Consider the following 21,162-nt stretch of genomic DNA (forward strand, 5'->3'; position numbering starts at 1 on the left):
AAGGTCTATCACACAGCACTGTGCTTGGTTAAAGAAAAAAAGGCAGAAAGTTTATACATTAAGATGCCTCTGAATTGAACTATGTTGAAAACACAAAAACTTAATTCTTTTGATTTTGGATATTAACCCTTTATCAGATAAAAGAATTGTAAATAATTTCTCCTGCTCTGTAGGCTGCTTTTTCAGTTCATTGATGGTTTTTCCTGCTGTGCAGAAGCTCTTTAGATTAATGTATTCCCACTTGATTTTGCTTACATTGCCTGTGCTCTTGGTGTTCTTACCCAAGAAATCATTGCCAAGATCTTGGTCAAGATCTTTTCTTCTGTGTTTCTTTTAGAAACTTCCAGGCCTTACAATTAAGCTTTTAATTGATTTCAAGTTAAATTTTGTGAGTGGTCATTTTTCTGCTTGTGGTTTTCCAGTTTCCCTAATGCCACTGATTGAGGACCCTTTCTCCAGTGTTCTCATACAATTCAATAGCAAAATAACAAATAAGTCAATTAAAAATGGACAAAGGACCTGAAAAGACATTTTTTTCAAAGAGAACATATAAATGTTCAACAGGTACGTGAAAAGGAATCCACATCCCTAATCATCAGGGAAATGTGGATCAGACCACACTGAGATATCACCTCACACCTGCCAGAATGGCCCTCATCAAAAAGACAACAAATAACAAGTGGGGGTGAGGGTGTGGAGAAAAGGGACTCTGTGCACTGTTGGTGGGAATGTAAATTGGTGCGGCCACAATGGAAAATAGGATGGAGGTTCCTCAAAAAGTTAAAAACAGAAATACCATAAAATCCAGCAGTTCCACTCTTGGGTACTTATTTGAAGAAAATGAAAACACTGACTTGAAAAAATAAGCACCCCCATGTTCATAGCAGCATTGTTTACAATAGCCAAGACATAGAAGCAATGTAAGTATCCATTGATGGATAAACGGATACAGATGTGTGTGTGTATGTGTGTACACACACATGCACAATGGAAAGAATAGAAAGAATCCTGCTCTCTGTGACAACATAGATGGGCATTATGCTAAGTGAAATTGTTGTTGTTTAGTCGCTCAGTCGTGCCCAACTCTTTTGTGACCCCATGGACTGTAGCCCACCAGGCTCCTCCATGGGATTTCCCAGGCAAGAATACTGGAGTGGGTTGCCATTTCCTTCACCATGGGATCTTCCTGATCCAGTGGTTGAACCTGCATCTTCTACATTGCAGACAGATTCTTTGCCACCGAGCCATCTGGGAAGCCCCAGTGAAATTAGCCAAAGACAGATACTGTATCATGTATATACAGTTATATTTGTCACTTGATGCTTTCGAGCTGTGGTGTTGGGGAAGACTCTTGAGAGTCCCTTGGACAGCAAGGAGGTCAAACCAGTCAATCGTAAATGAAATCAGTCCTGAATATTCATTGGAAGGACTGATGCTGAAGCGCCAATACTTTGGCCACCTGATGTGAAGAACTGACTCATTGGAAAAGACCCTGATGCTGGGAAAGATTGAAGGCAGGAGGAGAAGGGGACAACAGAGGATGAGATGGTTGGATGGCATCACCGACTTAATGGACATGAGTTTGAGTAAACTCTGGGAGTTGGTGATGGACAGGGAGGCCTGGCATGCTGCAGTCCTTGGGGTCACAAAGAGTTGGACACAACTGAGTGACTGAACTGAGCTGATTCTTGTCACTTGTACCTTGGAAAGTTGGGGGAGGAACTTGATCCTTCAGGCCGGGCTTCTCAGCCTCAGCTGGTGGATGCCGTGTGCGTGCATCATGAGATGTTAAGTGTCATCACTGCCTCCTACCTTCAGGTGCCACGAGAACCCTCGCTCGCAGCACTCTGCCCCTGGCTGAGAACCACTGCTGTTGCTGGCACGTGAGACATGCAGGTTACACTCCCCAATCAATAGCTGTTTCTAGTTTCTGGAAATCTGGTTGTGTGACAAGAGTTCAGTGTTGGTGTTTGGTTAGACAGACACACATGCCTCGCTGTCCAGACCTCAGTGCGTGTATTTTACAAAGATGCAGCCCTGCTGATGCCTGGATCCTGCGTGTTTGAGTGGCTGTGGGTACGTGTGCTTCGCCCGTGTGCCGTCTGCCTGTGTGCATCTGAACCTGACGTTTCCACTTCTGGCGCACAGCTCCCCAGGGGGAGCTCTGGGCTCGGAGGTCCCAGTCCCCCTGCAGGCTTCCTTCACTTCTCAGTGAGGGTGGAAGGTGACCCCACGGCCCTCCACCATGTTCCTTTGCTGTCCCAAACCAGGTCCAGTGTGTGGGTGGTTTCCTTTCTGGCCTTTCTATTTGTTAATCAGTTTAGTTGCTTCCTTTACCATCCCCGAGTTTCCCATACTTTTTTAAAGCTGGATGTGGAATTAAAACAGAAATGCAGCCTGTGCCAGGGCAGTGAGGGGCACAGCTGGCCATTTAGAAGGAGAGTTTGGAGCAAATGGCGCAGCGGTTTAGGGTGAGGGGCAGCCGTGGGGAGATGGGGCTCTGGTGCTGCGGAGCAGGAGGCCAGGTCTGGGCCGGGGGTGCCCGGAAGAGTGGTGGGTGGGAGGTGGGCCTCTGGGTGACGGCGCTTCTCTGGGGAGGACAGGCCTGCAGACAGGGATGGGGGTGGAGGGAGAGGCCGAGAGCCCAGGAAGGCACCCGGAGGACCTGGGAGCCCTCAGGGGTCTTGGGCTCATGCCTATGAGTGTCGTCTGTACCTGGTCTTGGGGTGACCACCCCACACAGAACGTAGTTCCCGGGCCCCGGCTCTGGGACCCTCTGCCCTGAGATCTGGTTCATGATCGGAGCCCATTGGGAGCGTGGTCCCCAAGTTGTCTGATTGCATTTTGAAGTAGCCACATTGGGGGGCCAGGAGCTGGTTCCCTTCTTCAGTCCCACGTGTCCCTTCCTCTCTGGTGCTGGGTGACGGGCAGGCGGGAGTTAACAGCGGAATCCGTAGAGCCCGCCTCAGGCACACTGGCTCTGAGCTGAGGGATGGGGAGGGGAGAAGCCTGCATTTCCACTTGGACACTGGGTCCTCCTGGAAGAGAAAAGCATGGGATTTTTGCCAGATTGTTTAAATATTCTAACTGTGCTCACTTTCATCATCATTATATGGGAACTGGGGGTGAAAGTAGCTGAGGGAAGGGAAACATTTAGGAGAAGTTCAGGTTATCACTTGTGTTCTGATTCTGGGGTTTTGTCTGAAAATGCCACTTTTATTTTTGGTAGGATGCTTTTTAGCACTTGTGCTAAAGCATTTGGAACTCTGTATTTTTGTGATATGTTCATTGGGAGGTGTTTAAAATTAGATTCCTAGAAATCAGCTGTGGAGCGCGTGGCCACACCTCGCACCTGGCAGGGAGCCCGGCCGGCGATGGTTCCTGGTGTTTGCCGGATGCCCAGCACCCGGGGTCTTCTCTGGGTCTCAGGACGAGCATGGTGTCCTTACAGCCCCTCCTCAAGTGAGCTTCATGGCCCTCACGGCTGGCAGGCGGGTGTGTGCTTTCACTGTTGTCCTGCTTCTTCCCCTGATGGTTTCTCTTCCTGCAGCTGTGAACAGGAAGGAAAGGGGCATATTCCTGCAGACTCAGAGCTCAAGCTGAGCTGCCCTGGTCACTTCTCTGCATTTCAGAGGGACCCAACCTGGGGTTCGCTTTTGTGACCCCCTTGGTTCACTTTGCCCTGGTGTTATTTCTGAAGGCTGTTTCTTTGCCTTCAGTTTTGAAAGCTGTGGTTTGGTTTCCAGGATCATGAAAGGGTGGTGAATAGGGCGTGGAAAGAAGGAGCAGGGAGAGTCTGCCGGATTCTCTCTAGATTGTAGCCAATAGGAAACCACTCAGAAGAATCATCAAAGTGAGTCAGTCCTAGGAAGTCCTGGGGGCATGTGTGACCACCTTAACCCTAACCATAACTTCTAACCCCTCACCCTAACTCCTAGCGCCCCTAACCCCTAACCCTAACTTCTAACTCGTGACCCTAACCCCTAACCCCAAATCCTAGCCCCTAAAACCTAACCCTAACCTCTTACCGAACCCCAAGCCTAACCCCTAACCCTAACAGGCCTGTTTGGCCTTGTCGCGGGGTGGAGAAGGAATACCTTCAGTGTGAGGCCTGAGCTGCGTCTTGGCAGACTCTGACCATGGCTTAGCTCGGTTCTCCTGGTGACTTTGGCCAGAGCTGGGAGAGCTGCTCTCAGACCCGCTTTACTTTCTCCATGAACTTGAGCACATCAAAGATGTGGTAGATGGTGGCCTGACCCCGCCCTCCTTAAAGCCACAGCCATCGGGAAAGGGGAGAGCAACAGCATCAGCAGAAGTCCAGGCTCCTTGGGGTGGGTCAGCTGCAAGCCCTTCTTCCTGAGCTGTCTGGCACCCCCCTCACTTCTGCTGGCCTGGAGTCATCCGTGTGCTTCGCGCCTGTGGTCCCTGACGAGAGTCCGGGGACACTTCTGCCACGCCCTCCACATGGGACGGGTGAGTGTGCCCAACGATGATTCTGCCGTTTCCCAGGAGCCTGCCGTAGACCTTGCCCTTGTCCTTGTAGGAAACAGAGACACCGAAAGAAAAAGCCAGGCGAGGCCGAGCTGTAAGAAACGGCTAATTATGTAGGAGAAGGAGTGGCGCTGGTTATAGAGTGTGCATTTCCTTATGAATAGACGTCATTACATGGAAGTGCGGTGTTTATAAAGTCACATTTGAATATTTTCAGAAGAGCTTAGAGAAGAGATACTGTTAAGTGTGACAGGCTTCTCTCTGGGGCAGTGTCTGCACACAGACCAGCAGGAAGCTGTAAGTAGCTGGCAGGGTGGAGCACCCACTTCAAGCTCTGGGTTCTTTGCTTTACTGTGAGAACCAGGACTGAGCACTGTCCTGGGAGCCACATTGCGAGGGGCTGGTCTCTCTTCCTTCTACAGCCCTTCACTTCTCAGGACGTTTGATGGCTCCTGTGTGCTCTGGGAAATCGCTGTTCTGTGTAAACAGGTGCATCATGCCTGGTACATGTCACGTGCTTAGTGACTTTTAGCTGTTGTTAATTTTCCAGTTACATCTCTAATGTGCTGTCCTTCATTTGAAGAAAAGGGCACATGTGTATAATACATAGCAAACAATGTGGAGAGAACCAGAGCCTTTTCATGAGCTGAGGTTTCATTCTAATGAAAGCAGAAATGTTCTGGGAACCCCTCAGGACTCAGGATGCACACATGGCCCCCTAGACATTTTCACCGTGCATGGTGCTACCTGCCCAGCTGCTGTGCAAAGGATTCCGATTGATCTGCCTTTTCTCCTCTTTCATCGGTGGTCTTTTTAGAGAAACCCTTAGTTGTCAGAAAAGCTCGATGCGTGTGTGTAGAGGCAGCTGTGACGAGGGGACACCGGGAAGCGGTGTCTGGGGGAGGTGCTCTGCTCCATCACCCCGGGAGCTGCTCTGGGCGCCATGTGGGGGCAGCCCTCATCCCTGGCCTGTCCCTCGGCAGTGGGGCTCCTTTGGGGGACCCTCACCTGAGCCCTCTTTGGGGGAGAGCAAGTGGTACAGCCTGGTGCTGGGTCCTCCCGCGGAGCCTGGGCCCTGCGGCTGGCAGCTGTGACCCTGGCCCAGGAGATGCGTCTGCAGGCATCTGTGAGCTCAGACAACAGGCAGGAGCCTTCCAGGAGGAGCCAGGACCTCCTCTGCTGAGCTGTGCTGGCCTCCTTCTTTCCCAAGGTCTTAACAAAGAGAATTTGGGCTTATGAACTAGCTGCAGGATCATTTGGTATGCTTTTGGCGTTGCTGGCCCTGCTGGGAGCCACGTCCAGCTGCTGACCGGTAGGGGCCTGTGGCCCCATCCCAGTGGAGGACTTAGTGTTTCCGAGTCAGGAAGTTCAGTGACGGAGAGCATGCTGATTCTCTTTTTAATGTGTAACAGATGGTCTCTCCAGCAAACTCAAGAGTCAGAGCTGTGGGATGACGGGTAGAACCCTGGGTGTAGGTGGAGGACTGGGTGTGGGTATGCTTTGCCTTACGTCCCACTCACCCTCGGAGGCCCACCTTCCTTGCCACATCTGCTCTGATGAAGACGCTGTGGGTCACAGGGTGTCCTGGGGTTTCCATTCCTTTGGTCTTCACACAGTTTGGATGGTGGTATGGGACTTGGGCCCCCAGAGGCGAGAATTCCACCACATCTTTCTGGGACCCAGGGCGACTGTTCGCACTGGGGACGTGCTTGCTGACTTGGGGATTTCTTTAGGGTTTTGTGCAGCTGTCTTTGTGGGAAGCCCTGATGCTTCTGCACAGCCTGGAATGAAGATGCATCAGGAGGACTGGCTGGGGCCCCTTTCTCAGAGGCCTTGTCTTGAGGCCTGCGCCTCAGTCAGAAGCCCCAGGGTGGTGTCTGTCCCCATCTCTCACCCCCACCCCCAACAGTGGCTGCATAGCCTGACCGAGCCTGGGGGGGTTTGACTGAGGGGCTGCCCCTTGAAGCCACGGAGTAGGGCCTGGCCTCTGCTCCTGCGTGGTTTTGGCATTTCAGGTCTTAGCAACATTCTTCCTGGAAATTTTCAGTCTCTGACATCCAGATGTTGTCTTCTAATTAGAAATGAGTGGTTTCCAATAGGAGGAAACAGAGTACGCTGGGCCTCTGTGACGTGCCTACACTCAAATCTGGAAACACTCAGTCCTGGAGGGAGATGCCAGGGGCCGCCCGCCCCTCCAGGGAGATGTCCTGCTGGAGGGACCAGCCTCGTGGTCCTGGGTTCCAGGTATTCTGCTCACACCCCATGTGGGAGGGGAGGGTGAACCGTTTGTGTTAGAAGGAAACATTTGCTTGGCTCCAGAATGTTAGTGACTGTGGCCGCAGCTGGAAGACTCCCGTACCCCGGGTGTGATGTCCATTTCACCACCTGAGGTGAAGACTTGGTGGCTGGTAGATTTCCCCCTGTCCCTTCTGACCACCCTCCGGCTCCGTGCTGCTTGCTGCCCACGGGTGCCCAGTGACATGCGGGCACCCCAGAGGGCGAGGAAGTGGTGACTGGGACATCTAATGTGCTGGGCTCTGGGGACCTCTGTGTTGTCCCCTCATGGCTGAGAGAGGCCTGGCTGCCCCAGCCTGTGGTGAGGGCCCCTGGGGCTGTGACATGGCAAGGGTTTGGGGCGTTCAGGGAAACACTCACAGTTTAGCAGGATGAAATTACAGTGCAGCCCGCATGGCACTGGCTAAGAAAGAAAGAGCAGGATCCGTGTTTCTGGTCGGGAAATGTGCACAGCAAAGTGAAGAAACAAGACAGAAAGGTAATCTCCTATGATCCTGTTTCTGTTAAAAAAATAAAATTAAAAAAAGATGCACCTATATAGGTTCATGTGAGTAGAGGAGATGTGTGGAAAGGTGCTGAGAGTGGGGGGCTCGGGGTGGGCCCAAAGGGGTGCTTTCCTGTTACTTCCCAGTGATTTTGTTTTTCAAAGCAAATATTGAAGTGGGATTTGAGTGGTAGATTGGCCTGGCTGTGGCAACATGTAGATGTCAGCCTGGAACAGTGTCGACTGCTGACAGAACTCGGGGTCCCGGGTTGTGGGCAGGGGTGGCCGGACTCCTGCTGCTTCTCAGGAAGGTCCTGGTGTTCTGTTGTGTTCCCACGAGTCCCGAAGCCCTTCTATCTTGGTCTCCTTCACAAGTTACTCGTCACTCATCCCTCACCGTCGGGAGGGATCGCAGGCGGAGGTGCTCGTCTTGCTTGTCTAGCTGCTGCATGCCCCACAATGCTTATATGGAGAGATTTTTTTCTGTGCCAAGGGTGGTATTTGGAAAATCCCCAGATTTTAAGATGAGGAAAATTTTGAGGCTATGAATTCACATAAAGGAATATTCCTAGTTGCTTTCAGGGACCTGTGTTCTTATAGTATAAAGTGAAAGTGAAGTTGGTTCAGTTGTGTCTGACTCTTTGCAACCCCATGGACTGTAGCCTGCCAGGCTCCTCCGTGCATGGGATTCTCCTGGCAAGAATGGTGGAGTGGGTTGCCATTTCTGTACCCTTTTGGGAAACTTTTTTTTTTTTTTTTTAACATATATATTTTATTGGAAAGGCATCGAAACAGTTGAAGAAAAACTTAACTCTTTTGCATAACACCCTCAGATGGATACTTATAATTGTAGCATTTACATACATTCTGCCATATCTTCCATATTTTAAAAAACATTTTAGTTTATTTAGTTCATCGTGTGGTCATTCCAGAGTTCTGTGGTGAGTCCCTTGAGCTGAGTGCTGGGTACAGAGACAGAAATGAGAGGCACATGTGGACCCTGGTCTGCTGGGGCCGATGTGCCCAGATGAAGGGGCCGGTGACGCTCGGGGGCCTGGGGCCTGGAGCTGGGTGGGGCCGGGGCAAAGGCTCTGGGTGTCTGTGCCGAGCGGGAGGGTCTCTGGGTGGATGTGGAGGTGGTGGGCTGCTCCCACAAGGAAACTGAGTGCCCTGCTGAACAGCTGGGTGGACCTGACTTAGGCCCACAGCGCTGCCTCTGCCCCATCTGTGTGGCTGTGTTAGTGGTGTGTGATGGGGTCATGCCACACCAGAATGTTGGTGCCACTAGGTCCCCTTCAGGGGCTATGAGGAGGCCTTTCTCTAACTTCACATGCAAAGTCTAATGATTTTCTGCCAGAAATAACCTGTTCTTCATTTGTCCTAGAGGATCAGTTGGCAAGTGATTTTGGATTTTGGCTTAACTTAAAAGTAAGTTAATTTTATCTTACAGTCCTCTGACATGACTTCTGACTTAATTATTCAAGGAGAATTTGGATAGCACTCACATGCTGTGTTCTCTGGCTTCCCTCTAATTTGTGACATTTGCTCTGACACGGCAAAACACTAACCCTGAGCATTGTTGCACAATGTGAGAAAAGAAAAGGTTGGTTCTCTGGTGTTTTGCTTTAAGGGAGTTACATTATTTTACATTTATTTAATTTTCTTCTTTTCCAAAATGAAGGATTATTTCCCTACGAAATATAAACTTATCTGAAAATTAGCAAAAGTAAATGTAACACACTTGTAAGTGCATATATTTTAATTTGAGCTTTTGCTCTTTTTTTCCTGTCCTTCCCTACCTGCAGCCCCATTGCTCATGTTCAAGTTTGATTATGAAAAATAAATATTATTATTCACAAGCATTGATAAAGTGCTTTTCAACCCAAGGAATAGGTTGACTTCCTGAAGTGGAAATTCTGAAGGGTCCATGTGAAGTTTGGAAGTAAAAAGATGCTGTGTGCTGTGTGCCCCACCTCAGGAATCAGATATAATTAGCTGAATTTCCAATTTCAATTAATTTGACGGTCTAACATACACTATTACAGCCCTATAAAATTCTACTTGTGTGTTGTTTTTTTTCAGTTTTTTGACTTAATATGTCTAACGCATCATGAATTATTTTAGTAATTGCCATAAAAATTGTGTTATAACCAAGTATTATAAAATTAACAGCAAAGATAAAACTGCTCACCTGTCTTTTGTGATGAGGTTGCCTTTTCTAAGAGTGTCTGCACATGCTCGCAGGTGGACCCACCATCTTTCCTCGAGTCTCTGGTGATGTTGTGTCCTTTGGGTCCTCACCTGTGTTGGACATTCAGCCCACACAGGGCCAGGGTCTCCTGAGCAACAAACAGTGTCACCCCAGCTTCTACACATCCCCTTTCCAGATGTTCTTGAGTCAGCATGAATGTTTTTAATTCACTTTAATTAAAAAATAAAACCGTGTGCCACTCCTAGGACACAAGCCCAGTTGATTTAAAAAGTGAAATTGGAGTGCTGGGTGGGAGAGCATTTGAAGGGGAAGGCTCAGGTGCCATGATTGAGTGCTCCCTAAGCCGGGTGCTTAGTTTACTTTTACATTTGAAAAGTAGCACACTTGCTAACACAGGAAAGCAGAGGAGAAGTAGTCCTCAGCCCTTCTTCCATTGAGAGAGAAGCATCGTCAGTGTGCTGATGCTCCCCAGCATTTGCTGTTCACTTTTTATCATGTGACGATCTTATAACAGGTACGCTGTTGTTCATGATGACTTCAAAAGCACTTCTGTTGTTCAAAATAGTATGTGTTTATTATGGAAAATTAAAGATTTTTTTGTTTAAAAATTACTGATAATCCCACGAAGTCATTCATGTTCTGTAATTATTTTGGTCTTCTTACATACTTAAATATTAGCTTTTATAAATAGTGAGTAATCTCAGCAACACTCCTGGGTTTGGGGGTGGGGCAGTCAGGGGGCATGCTGGCGGAGCCCCGGCTCAGAGTTAGTCTGAGCTGCTTTTTGAGCTTGGAGTGCGCCTGGGTCAGGAGACCTGGAGTCAGTTCTGAACCTTGGTTTCCGTGCTGATGCGAGCGTGTCCCTGGGTCAGGGTCGCGGGAAGGGTGATGCACGGCGGCTTGGCGAGCCCGGGCCTGTGGTTTCTCTGGGGACTTGTTGTTGTGGAGGTGAGTCCTGAGGAGGCTGGACTTCCGTTCTGTGGAAGGAACCTTTGCTTTCAGCTGTTTGGCCCTCACGATAGTGAGGAACGCCGGCCCCTCACCTGTCCTGACGTCCTTTGCTCTCATCCCCCACCACACTTCCCTGTCGCCCCCATTTCCAGGTGCATGTGACCCTTGTTCCACTTATGCCAGGTTGTGCGATGACAGGTTTCGAGGGTTGACTGTGTCCGGGCCATGGGTGGCTGTGACGGTGCACTTGTCTCCATCAGGACTTCTGAGGTGCTTGGGAGCTTACAGCAAGGTTGCCGATGGGATGCTGTTGCGATCAGGCCACCCAGGCTGCCTGAAGCCAGGGGTCCTGTGTGCGCCCCGGGTGGGGGACTGTGGCCCGGGTAGGAGCTGGTTCCCAGCCTGCCTTCGGAGGCGTGTGCAGGTCATGTTCTTTGCTAACGCATGTCTGGAACGCTGTCCGGAGGGTCAGGGTTTCACCAGCAAGTCTCACTCTTTTTAGAGTCCAGAGCACAATTAACTGAGAAGGAATTGCTGCAGGTGTCAGTTGTCTGGAAGCTCGGGGAAAAGCTGCTCTTCTCAGCTCCCGTCATGCCTTGTGGCTGCTCCTGACCCTGGGCCACGTGGTCGCTGTCCTGCCCCCGAGGTTCACACATCCTTAGTTCTTTGAGGTGCCGAGGACTTCTCTCAACAATGTCTTTTCTCTTGTTAAATGATGGGTGAGCATGCAGAACCCCAGTCTTTATTTGGAGTGTTTCATCTGTCTGCACGGTGCGGGCTGCGGCCTTCTCTCCCATGCAAAGAGATGGACTCGCTGGATCAGGTAGTGGAGGGTGGCACAGCCATTCCCAGGGCACACTCCCGCCTCATGTTTCCTTCCAGTAACACGTGTGCCTCGGTGCATTTCTCTCCAATTCTATGTCCCGGGTCCACCTTCTATTTCTTCTGTTTCCCCCTGACTTAAACGCATGCAGTAAGATTTATTAAAATAAGTACATCAAGTGAGAGTTCCTTTGAAAATGGGGAGGATAAACGTGAAAAAGTGCTGCAATGCGTAAAGTGACAGAGAAGCCAGAACCAGCACCGAGTGGGCAGCACTGGGGTGGACACTGGGGTCATTGCCATGCCTGATGCATGTTTATTGACCGGATGGGCTCAGTAGAGGGGTCATGGTGAGGGCACGGACCTTAACTCGAGTGTCATGGGACCATAATGGTGAGTTTGGTGAGGTAGAACTTGAGAACTTGAGGTAGAATTTGAGACCTTGACCTTGGCACTTTGCTGTGATGTGTTGTGTGGCTCTGCAGCTGGTTTATTCTCTGAGCTCCCATGCTTGTGATCAAATCCCTTTTGGCTTGCTCCCTGTAGACTGTGCAGGGTGTGGGGAAGGTGGAGTGCACACGTGTCTGCGTTGCATTCCTTTCCTAAATTAGCATCTGGGGACACCAGCTGTGTCCCCAGAGGACTGTCCTGTTCTGTGACTTGGGAGGTGCTGCCGGCCCCACCCCATGACGGTGCTGGGCGTCAGGCCTTTGTTCTGGACAGAGGGAGCAGTGATCTAAGGTAAGAAGCTGCTCCAGAAGAGGCTGGTGCAAACGTGTCTTCAGGGACGTAAGCTGTTCAGGGAACCTGCTTGTTACTTCTGTGTTTAAGTTGGGCATGGTCTATGGACATTTGCCCTATAGATGTGCCTACCTGGTTTACTGCAGTGGTTCCAGGGATCGTGTTTGTAATGCACACTCTGGCCCCACCCAGACCTTCAGAATCAGAAATCCTGGGGAGGGAGCCCCCCCACACCCCTGTAATACGCCCTCCAGGTGGTTCTGATGGAACTCGGGTTTACTGGCTGCAGAGAGCCAGGCTCCTGCCGAACTTACAGCCTCAGGAGGCCAGGTTCTGAAACAGCTAGTGACAGTATTGTGTGGCAGAAAAATAGAAACATTTTCCTAAAATGGGCATGTAAGAAAAATGTTTTCTTCCATTGTGTTTAGAGAACGTTTCCAGTAGGTAGGCCCTGTTTGGAATTATGGTGAGCTCTGTTCTTCTGTCTTTGCTTATTGCAGCTGGAGAGGAAACGGTTCACCCTGGTCAGTTAGAACACGAATGTCTGCAGGACGCTGGGACAGGCTGAGTGACTGTGGTGACAACACCAGGTGTCTACTGAGTGTTGCCAGTTCCTCAGGAACCCAGCAGGAGAGAAGGTTGTTTCTGTGAGTGACCGAGGGTCCTGGGTCTGGATCATCGAACAGGAGCCACAAGCGTGTGACCGCAGAGAGCAGGACAGACGGAGCTGCCTGGCTGCTGTCCAGTTAGGGTTGCTGTGTGACCGCCCTGCCCGTGGCCCGGGTGACCCAGAGCACACAGGGACCTCGGGTGTTCACCCTACAAATCGTCCTCAGGAGCAAACCCTCTGCAGTCACCAGGCCGTGGGGTGGGTGAGGTCCTGACCTAGAGGAATGCAGTGTGACCTTGAGATCTTTTTAGATTAGAACAGATTTTTCACATCAGTTACCAGTAATTTATCGGAAGTTTCACTTCAGTTACCAATAATTTATCAGAAATGATCTTGGACTTGTTCACACCCCCTTTTTTGATAGAAAGGAAGGAGGAATCTGTCTTTAGAAAATCTCTGTATGCCAGCCTGGATGTAATGAATGAAGTCATAGAAGAGAAACGTGGCCCTGTGATCATGTGATACCACATGGTGGCTGGACTTTACACACTCACACACATGCCACGTGTGTGCACACACGGCCCTGGTGGTCACATGCTCCCTGTCTCCCCGACACAGGCCCTTCAGGGCGGGACGTCTCTGCTCTGTGGTCTGCACGGCAGTGGCAGGCGGAGTAGGCCCTGCTGTTTCTCTGTCTTCCTCCCACCTACCTGTCCTGGCGGCTTGGGGTTTGAAGTCCACCAGCCGTGCTGTTTGAGGGCCACCTGGCTTTCAGGACCTTGTGTTGGGGTTGTCTTTCCCTCGAGCTGATCTCCCAAGCCGAGGCCCCCAGGGCAGAGCTGCAGCTGTGGCTGCCCCGTTCAGCGGCCAAGCTTCCTGCTCACGCCCGGGGGAGACCCCATGAGTCTGCTTCTGTGTGTGGCCTCATCCTCATACATGGGGGCACACTGCCTGCTCCTGAGGGGCCGTGGGTCAGGGAGCAGGCTGGGCAGCACCCTGGGGTATCCAACTCGGGCACATTTGTTGCCATGAGGGGAGGTCGCTTCTGCCCGGAGCTCACAGTCCACCCTGTTACCTTCCAGAAGAAGCTGTGTTTTCTTGTGTTGCTGAAGGGAATATATTTATTCATGTTAATGTCTTGTTTTGCAGGAGCTGTGCTGGGAATTTAAATATTTAGGCTCAGTTGTCATGCATGATTGAACTGCACTATGGTATTACTCTTTGTAAAGACTTTGGGTTTCTCATTAGAAGTATTTTCCTTTTCTTCAGTTAACTGAAGCAAAACCTGCTGTCGGTATGAAGAAGCAGATGTATAGTTAGGATGTCAAATTATATAGTATTTTCCTAAATAGCTTATGCTCTTCTTAAAATTTCTGAAATTCATTTATTCATCAATCATGGATTGAATGCTTCTGTCCCAGTTCCCTAGTCACTGTTCATATATCTTGCTAAAGAGTTACTTCCCTCTAGGAAATAAGAATGAAATAAGAATGCACTTAGAACTTGGCTTAGAGATGATTAAGCAAGATGCTTTGGCACAGCACTTGTGTTGTATTTTTACTGGAAAATATTTTCTCAGACTTGACACGCAGGTGTTGGCAGGCCTGTGTGCCCGACTCCCGCACCTGCCTTGCATGCGTGGGGCGTGTTCCCGGCCTTCTCAGAGTGCGCAAAGGGTCGGGAGATACTGGTCATTTCACATTTTGTTGTGGAGAGTTAGTCCTTGGGCAAGAGTTTTGGTTATTTCCTGCCAGATTAGTTATCTGTTTAAATCTCCCTTGTTACACTTTGGAAAAGAGAGGAAATGAATTGAACAGTGATTTTGTCCTTCTGAGCAGTGAAAACACTGGAGCCATGGAATTTATTATCAGCTACCGGAACACTGGGCAGCCTGGGGTAGAAGTGGTGGGTGGGGAGCGTTTGAGCTTTGGGAGGATGTGTCGGTTCACATGACTGAGGCCTCCTTCTTCCCATGTCACCCTGAGCTATGTCAGAAGCACAGGCACTGTCTTCTGTGGATCAGTGGCCTTTTCCATCAGTGATGACTTTGGTCTCACGTCATGTTGCCTCATGGCGTGCCCTCATCTGAGAGGAGTGTCCTGCTTCTTTCCCTGTTTGGGAACCAGCTGGAACCTGGTGTGGTTTGACCTGGTTCTTGCCTGTCTTTGAAACTTGACACTTATTCCAATGGACATCATGTCGTTTGTCATGAGCAGAGTCAAGGTGATAATGTATTAGGAAGATAGAAGTCTTTGGAGAAAACACATGGATGGCATCTGTGACTATAGTTGTCAGGAAATACTGAGGAGGCTGGAAGAACACTTCAGGATACCCGTGGGAGAAACCTTGTGGGGAATGAAGATCCACTGTTGTGTCTCCTCCACGTCGTAGCATTTGTGGTTGCATCTTGCACATGCAGGTGAGGGGCCCTGCAGCCCTGGGACTGCCCCCTCTCCAGGAGGGTTTTACAGCAAGAGGGGACGGTTACCAAACACTCAGATAAAGGCCTTCCCTACCGACGTTGACGTCAGTGTGCTAGGGGTGTAGGAGGTGGGTCTGGAAAAAACAACCCCGAGGCCTGGAGAAATGTAGATTAGGATCATGTAAGTTGTCTTGTGATACACGAAGTCTTGTGAATGTGCCTTGTAAAAGGAATGTAAATACCACCTTGTTATGTGTTATGTTTTCACAGCAGTACTTACGCAAGAGCAGAAGAGAATGCCAGATTTTGTGTGTCAAAACAATGATTATTACTCATCGCATTTCACTGAAGAAATAAAAGTTCACAAGTTAAAAAAAACAAATAAAAATCCACATTTAAAGCAGAAGGGGAGTGGTGAGGTGGGAAAGGAGCACTTACTTACTGATGCTGGTCCAGGAGGAAGCAACGGACTTGGTCTGTCAGCCTTTTTTAGAATTGGAGGATAATTGCTTTACAGTTGGGTTTGTTTCTGCCGCACAGCACTGTGAGTCAGCCGTATGTAAACACATATCCCCTCTCTCTTGAGCCCCTCTCCCAACCCCCAGCCAGCATTGTTTAGCCCAGTGTGGTGGCTGGTTCTCGTGAGGCTCTTCCTTGGGAGCTGTGAGGGGTGTAGCTGGGAACTGACTGAGAAGAGGGAGTTGTCCTTGGTGAAGAGGCTGCTGACCTCTGCACGGGCAGCCTTGGGTCCTGATAGAGCAGCGCCCGTTCCGCGCAGGACGCGGTGTGAGGTGGGCCTGAGCTTCCAGACTTGGTGGGCCACATGCCCTGGAGAGCCGTTTAGGGTGGGGTTGCCAGGAGCCTGTGGCTCTGGTGGCCAGTGTGTGACCTTAACCAGCAGGATGGCGCTGGAGAGTTTACCTGGGTGTGAGCGGAGGCGTGGGCAGGTAGAGGAGCGGCTGTGTAGGGTGACGGTGCTCTTCAGGACACTGTCTGGGATTCATGAAGAGGTGAGGACTGTGGGTAATAGGGTGGGAGTTGGGGGGTTGCGGGGAGGGGCAGAGACAAGACAGACAAGAGAATAACCAAGTGCAGCTGTAACTTGAGGGGGGTTGGTTTGGAGAAGGAACCAGCTCTTAGAGACATTTTGGGGATAATTGAGCTAGTTTAATATAAGCTGGATGATGATAATATGAAATTATTGTTAGTTGTCTTATATGTGATGATGGTTTGTAGTTGTGGAGGGTCCTGATTTGTAGGGAAAGTCTGGCTGAAGAGTTAGGGGTGAGCAGTCAGAAGTCCCCCACTTACCTTGCAGCGGGCCAGGGGAGGGGGTGCTGGTCAGATGGCGGGTGGTGGGCGGGTTGGGTCAGTAGATGACAAAGTAAATATAAGTAAGTGTTAACAGTTTGTTGGATGCATGTGGAGAAAGTTTGGGTACTTCAATTGAAGCAGTCTTTCAGCTTTTTGGTATGTTTGAACATTTTCATGATAAAAAAGGTAGGAGAAAATAAGAAATCTGGAAGTTGAGAGAACTATGCTCTTTGGATCGAGACAAAGGGTTAAAGCGTCTGTGACGTGGTCCTCAGGATTGACTGTAGGGTTTCATATCTGGCTTTCCCATTCAGTTTTCCTTTCTCATAGAGTTACTTTGTACGGAGTTCAAAGTGTAGATGGTACTAAAAGTGTCTATTTGTGGACTGTCTTAAAAACTGAAGAATTGGTTAGAGAAACAGTCTGTAAAGATTTGAACTTTAATGTCTGTAGTCACAGTTGCCCTCAGATACAGATGTTTTGTTTGAGTTGGTTTGTGTCGAGCACTTCTCCACCCTGGGCTAGAAAGGACTGTCCTGACCCCGAGGACAGCCTTTGTGTCTCTTCCTGTGCCCTTCACTATGCCAGTGTCTATGCCTCGCCCCCGCTGGACTTTGCCCTCCTTGGGGCCCCCCAGCCAGAGCACTAGATGCAGTAGGCCCGCTCTCACCTGTTCTGGATGGGTGACCCAGGGAACCATGGGTCTCTTTTCTCCCCCTGGGGGCTCAGGCTCTGTCCTGGGCAGGGCTATCAGGACCCACTGGTTTATGCAGCTCCCCAAGATGGCCTTGACTCCAGGAAGGCAGAGGCTGATCCTTCGGCTGGTCTCTATCTCTGACTGTGTCCTGTGATCCTTTCCCTCTGTTTGGAGAAATAGGGGGTGCAAAGGGCAGACACCGCCATTCCAGCTTGGTCCTTGCGGGGCTCCAAGTGCTCCTCCGGTTCCTGACTCACAGTGACCTGCTGCTCTGCTGCTGCTTGTTTTTGTCTGAGATGAACCCCAGGCCCTCTCCACTGCCTGAGCCCTGGGTCTTTGTTCAGTGTCCGATATGGACATCAGTCCGACTGTCCTAGATGCACTGCCCCAACGCTGGTGATGTTTTCTGTCTGTCTGGAAGAGCAGAGGACATTTGGTTGTCCAGGTGGGCTGTTGGGACAGGGTTTGTACCTGTAGGAAGTCCATAGCTACAGTTCTTGTTTATCAACAGCTTGCTTATGAACAGCTGGAAAACTGTCAGACCTGTTTCTGGTGTGTATGTAGTAGTTGTTGTGGGGAAGGGGTGGGGAGTAACCTCTTTTTATAATGTTAAATCAGAAACCATCACAATTTATTGTGGGTTTCTTCAGCATTAGCGATGATAAAAATCTGTGACTTTCTCCCTGTTTCCTCTCCTGCCGGCTGGAAAGGGGGGTGTCTGCCACCACTGTTTGTAAAAATCCTCTGTGTATCTTGTGCGCCAAGGGGACCTCTCTTCTCAAGGTGAATTCCTTGGCTTTATTCAGAGAAACCGGAAAACTTGCTTGAATCTTGTGTGTTTATGATTGCTCCTGGAAACCATCTTCTCAGTCTGTTTGAATCTTGAAGAATGTGGGAGCAATTTGAAGTAAAGATTTATGTAGGTGGATCATTGAGGACAGACTTCTGAGCATGTTTCTTTACATTATGTATAATACTTCTGTGTTATTCTCAGAAGAATTTAGGATATTGATATTTTTGTGAGAATCTTTTCCTAAGGAACTTTAGTTTTTTGGTGGTTCATCGTTTCTAGTTAATGTTAAGCAGTGACCTGAGCTAGACTGAAGTTAGGTTGGTGCCAACACCCTTCACCACTGAAGAGACTCCTTGGAAGAAAGGGAGGGGGGACACTTCCATTTATGACCTTCCCACTCTGCGGTGTCACTTTGAACTTTCATAAGCTGCTGCCTCTGTGAGTAGAGGCTGGTTACTGCAGCTTGGTCACACAGGCAGGTGGGAAATGATAAACACTGCGAAACTCGGAGATGTGACATCAGGAGAGGTTAGGAGAAGAAAGGGGACAGGGCAGTTTCCTTGGGCATGCTGTGAGTATGGAGTCTGTCTAGAAGGTGGTGTTACATAGACAGTGATATTTTTGTTGGTGTTTTCCCTGATGAAATGCTGCTAATTTGGCTACTCAAACCAAACTGCCCAGATAGGAAGGCTTCTTGTTCTTTGATTATTGGAGTTAGTAAGTGTAAGTCTCATCTTACCAGGCTGACCCAAAGAAGTTTGAGACAGTGGAGACTGTCCTGGGGTGGGGGTGCTTCTGGAAGTAGGACCAGAGTATCCCTCCTTCCAAGAGGCAAAGGCAGGAGAGTCTTTCAGAGAGAGAGAGAGAGAGAAGGGTTTAAGGAGAAGAGCTGCTTCAGGTGCCTCTTTTTGGGGGTTTGAACACATTTCTTCACATTGATTAAAGGTACTCTTTGTGGCTCCCAGTGTGTCAGCCCCCTGCTTTGGGTAAGGGTACCCTGACAAGTAAGTCACAGTAAAATGTCCTGGTGGTGATGGTGGCATAGTTGTTGACTGTCAGTCATAGTCAGCTCCTTTCATGTCCCTCCTCCTGCACAGTGTCTGCATCCCAGAGCACATGTGAACCCAGGTCTCCCTTGAAAAGTGCATCGGGATAGGGACGGGAACGTGTCCCTAAGACGTGAAGTGATGCAAAAGCATGGAGAGGCATTTAGGATCAAGGTTTTTTTTTTTTTTTTTTTAATTTAAAGTGTCCTAAATACAAAATTATCACCAGTGAGTGAGATCTTCTCTGAAATGGAAGGACCCCTTGGAGATGCTTGTCCCCTTGGAGGTGCTTCTGCAGAAACAGTTTTGAGTTCAGCTGCAATGAGGGGGGGGCGATGAGGTTGAGTGGCTTCCAAACAGAAGCTGCCCAGAGCTGAGCTCCTGTCCTACCCGCCATGGTCCCATGGGTCCTGCCCTGGGTGATCCTGGTGGAGCTGGTCCACCAAGTTAGAGGGCTGGTCCTCACGACCTTTCTGAGATTAGAGATGTAATTGACCCGAATAACACTCTTCATCTTAAGAGTTTATCTAGTCTCAAACCTGGATAGAAAAGGGACCCTCTGTGTTTTTATGACCTCCTCCTGTCTTTTCTGAAACCTGCTTCAATATTGCTTTATATAATCACACTATCTCTTCTATTAATTCCATTATCCCTTTACTTAAATCACGTGCTCTCGCATGCTTCACTGAGTCTCATTCTGTCCCCTGATACAGGTTCTTCCCAATTCAAAAATTAAAAATATTTGATTCTACCTACTACAAGTTTCTAAAAGTTTCAAAAGTCCATTGAATATTGGTTATAGAGTGTTGGTGGTTTACTTACTGGAAAATTACATTTTAAGTAGAGTATTTGAGCAGAAGTGATACTTTGTTTTCCATCCTGGATCCATAGCTTTCTAGATCTCTTGTGGACTGTCCTACTCTTTGTGTAGCTGCTGGTAGTCACAAAGTTACATGTTGAAGAAGTGTTGACACTGATAGTTAACTGTGGTTCAGATGTAATCACAGGTGTCACTCTTCTTGAAGCAAAATTGAGCCCGTGAGGATGATATATTCTTATGCAGATTAAGTTTAAATGGAGATTGCTACAAACCTATAAATGCCCCCAGGGACAGATAAACACCTGGGAAAACAAGACTCCAGAATACTCTCTCTGCTTCCCCTAAAAGATGGGAAGTGCAACAAATACAAAGAACTCAAGCAATCTGTGCTTTAAAACCGGGCTTATTTTACTACATTAATTAAATTAATAAGTGAAAGTTTGCATTAATTTTAATTATTTAAAATTAATTTCATAATTGAAATAACTATTAATGTGAATTATCTGAATTAATTTTAGTTAATTAAGTTAACATGAAATAATGTAAATTATTGATTTGAATTACATAAGTTACTTATTTTATGCCTAAGAAGTCTTAGTGTTCTTTGAAGGCAAGGTCCCTTCAAAGGATTCGCCCCCCGACCCGCCAACCCCGACAGCTGACCAGATGTGGGTAGGGCTGAGACTGAGGAGCCTGCAGGTTAGACCGAAGAAAACTTGATGGTTCCTGGGGACTCTTGGTTCCCTCTCCCTTGTGAACCAGGCCTTTCCTTTTCTCCGACAGGGCTCCCACTTGGACCGTTTTCACTGGCTACTGCTTTTGTGTTTACACATTGTCTGTTTCCTGAGGGTTTTCATGTGATGTGACAACCCTGTAACATAGTCTAGCAGGATGGAGAGGAGACCCCTAGAACATCTGCCATAGATACAGTGTCTCCACTCTGGACCTCAAGGTATATTAGCCACCAGGCCTCACCTCTGCTGTATCTGTTCAATTGTGAAACTAATTAGAAATTTTCATCTTTAGTTTTAAGGCAAGGTAAATGCTTATTATGAACTCCTGCTTCTAGTATCAGATACTTGGTTTATTCAATCAAATTGTCCCCACACCAAAGAGACAGAGGGAGCCTGTTAGCTCTGCTACTCTGGTCTGAACCAGATCAAAGAGGTCTTATTAATTATTCATTATGACATTTCATACGTTATTTTACTTTTCATAATTACCAGAGTCTATATAATTAACCTCTCCTTTAGTGGAAGTGCATAACATTAAATAGGGCTATAATTACAACTTAAAGTATATGGAAGAATTTAAAGATCTTTAATTAGAAAGAAATTTTTTTTTGTTTGGCTCTGTGGTGCAGTTTTTCCTTGTGTACAAGTATCTTTGATTATTTAAACAAAGAGAGAAACCAGAAAAGCAAAGCAATCAGTACTGTTCTGATTGGTGGTAGTTGTGTGGTTT

The 21,162-nt window shown here is 48.6% G+C and overlaps 1 protein-coding gene across 10 annotated transcripts in view; it reads left to right on the forward strand.

Moving 5' to 3' along the window:
• The window catches only part of DIP2C (disco interacting protein 2 homolog C), a 288,874-nt gene that overhangs the window by 16,559 nt on the left and 251,153 nt on the right, over positions 1-21,162 (forward strand). For 5 of the 10 annotated variants that reach the window (XM_065921422.1, XM_065921424.1, XM_065921427.1 and 2 more), the window contains exon 1: positions 15,468-15,572. The exons of the other annotated variants lie outside the window; for them this stretch is intronic. In XM_065921422.1, the coding sequence (XP_065777494.1) occupies positions 15,473-15,572 (100 nt within the window). In that variant the 5' untranslated portion in view covers positions 15,468-15,472. Of the gene's footprint in view, positions 1-15,467; positions 15,573-21,162 lie in introns of those variants that run through there. 10 annotated transcript variants of the gene reach the window in all.

This window comes from Muntiacus reevesi, chromosome 2, assembly GCF_963930625.1.
Source record: "Muntiacus reevesi chromosome 2, mMunRee1.1, whole genome shotgun sequence".
Taxonomy (NCBI): Eukaryota; Metazoa; Chordata; class Mammalia; order Artiodactyla; family Cervidae; genus Muntiacus; species Muntiacus reevesi.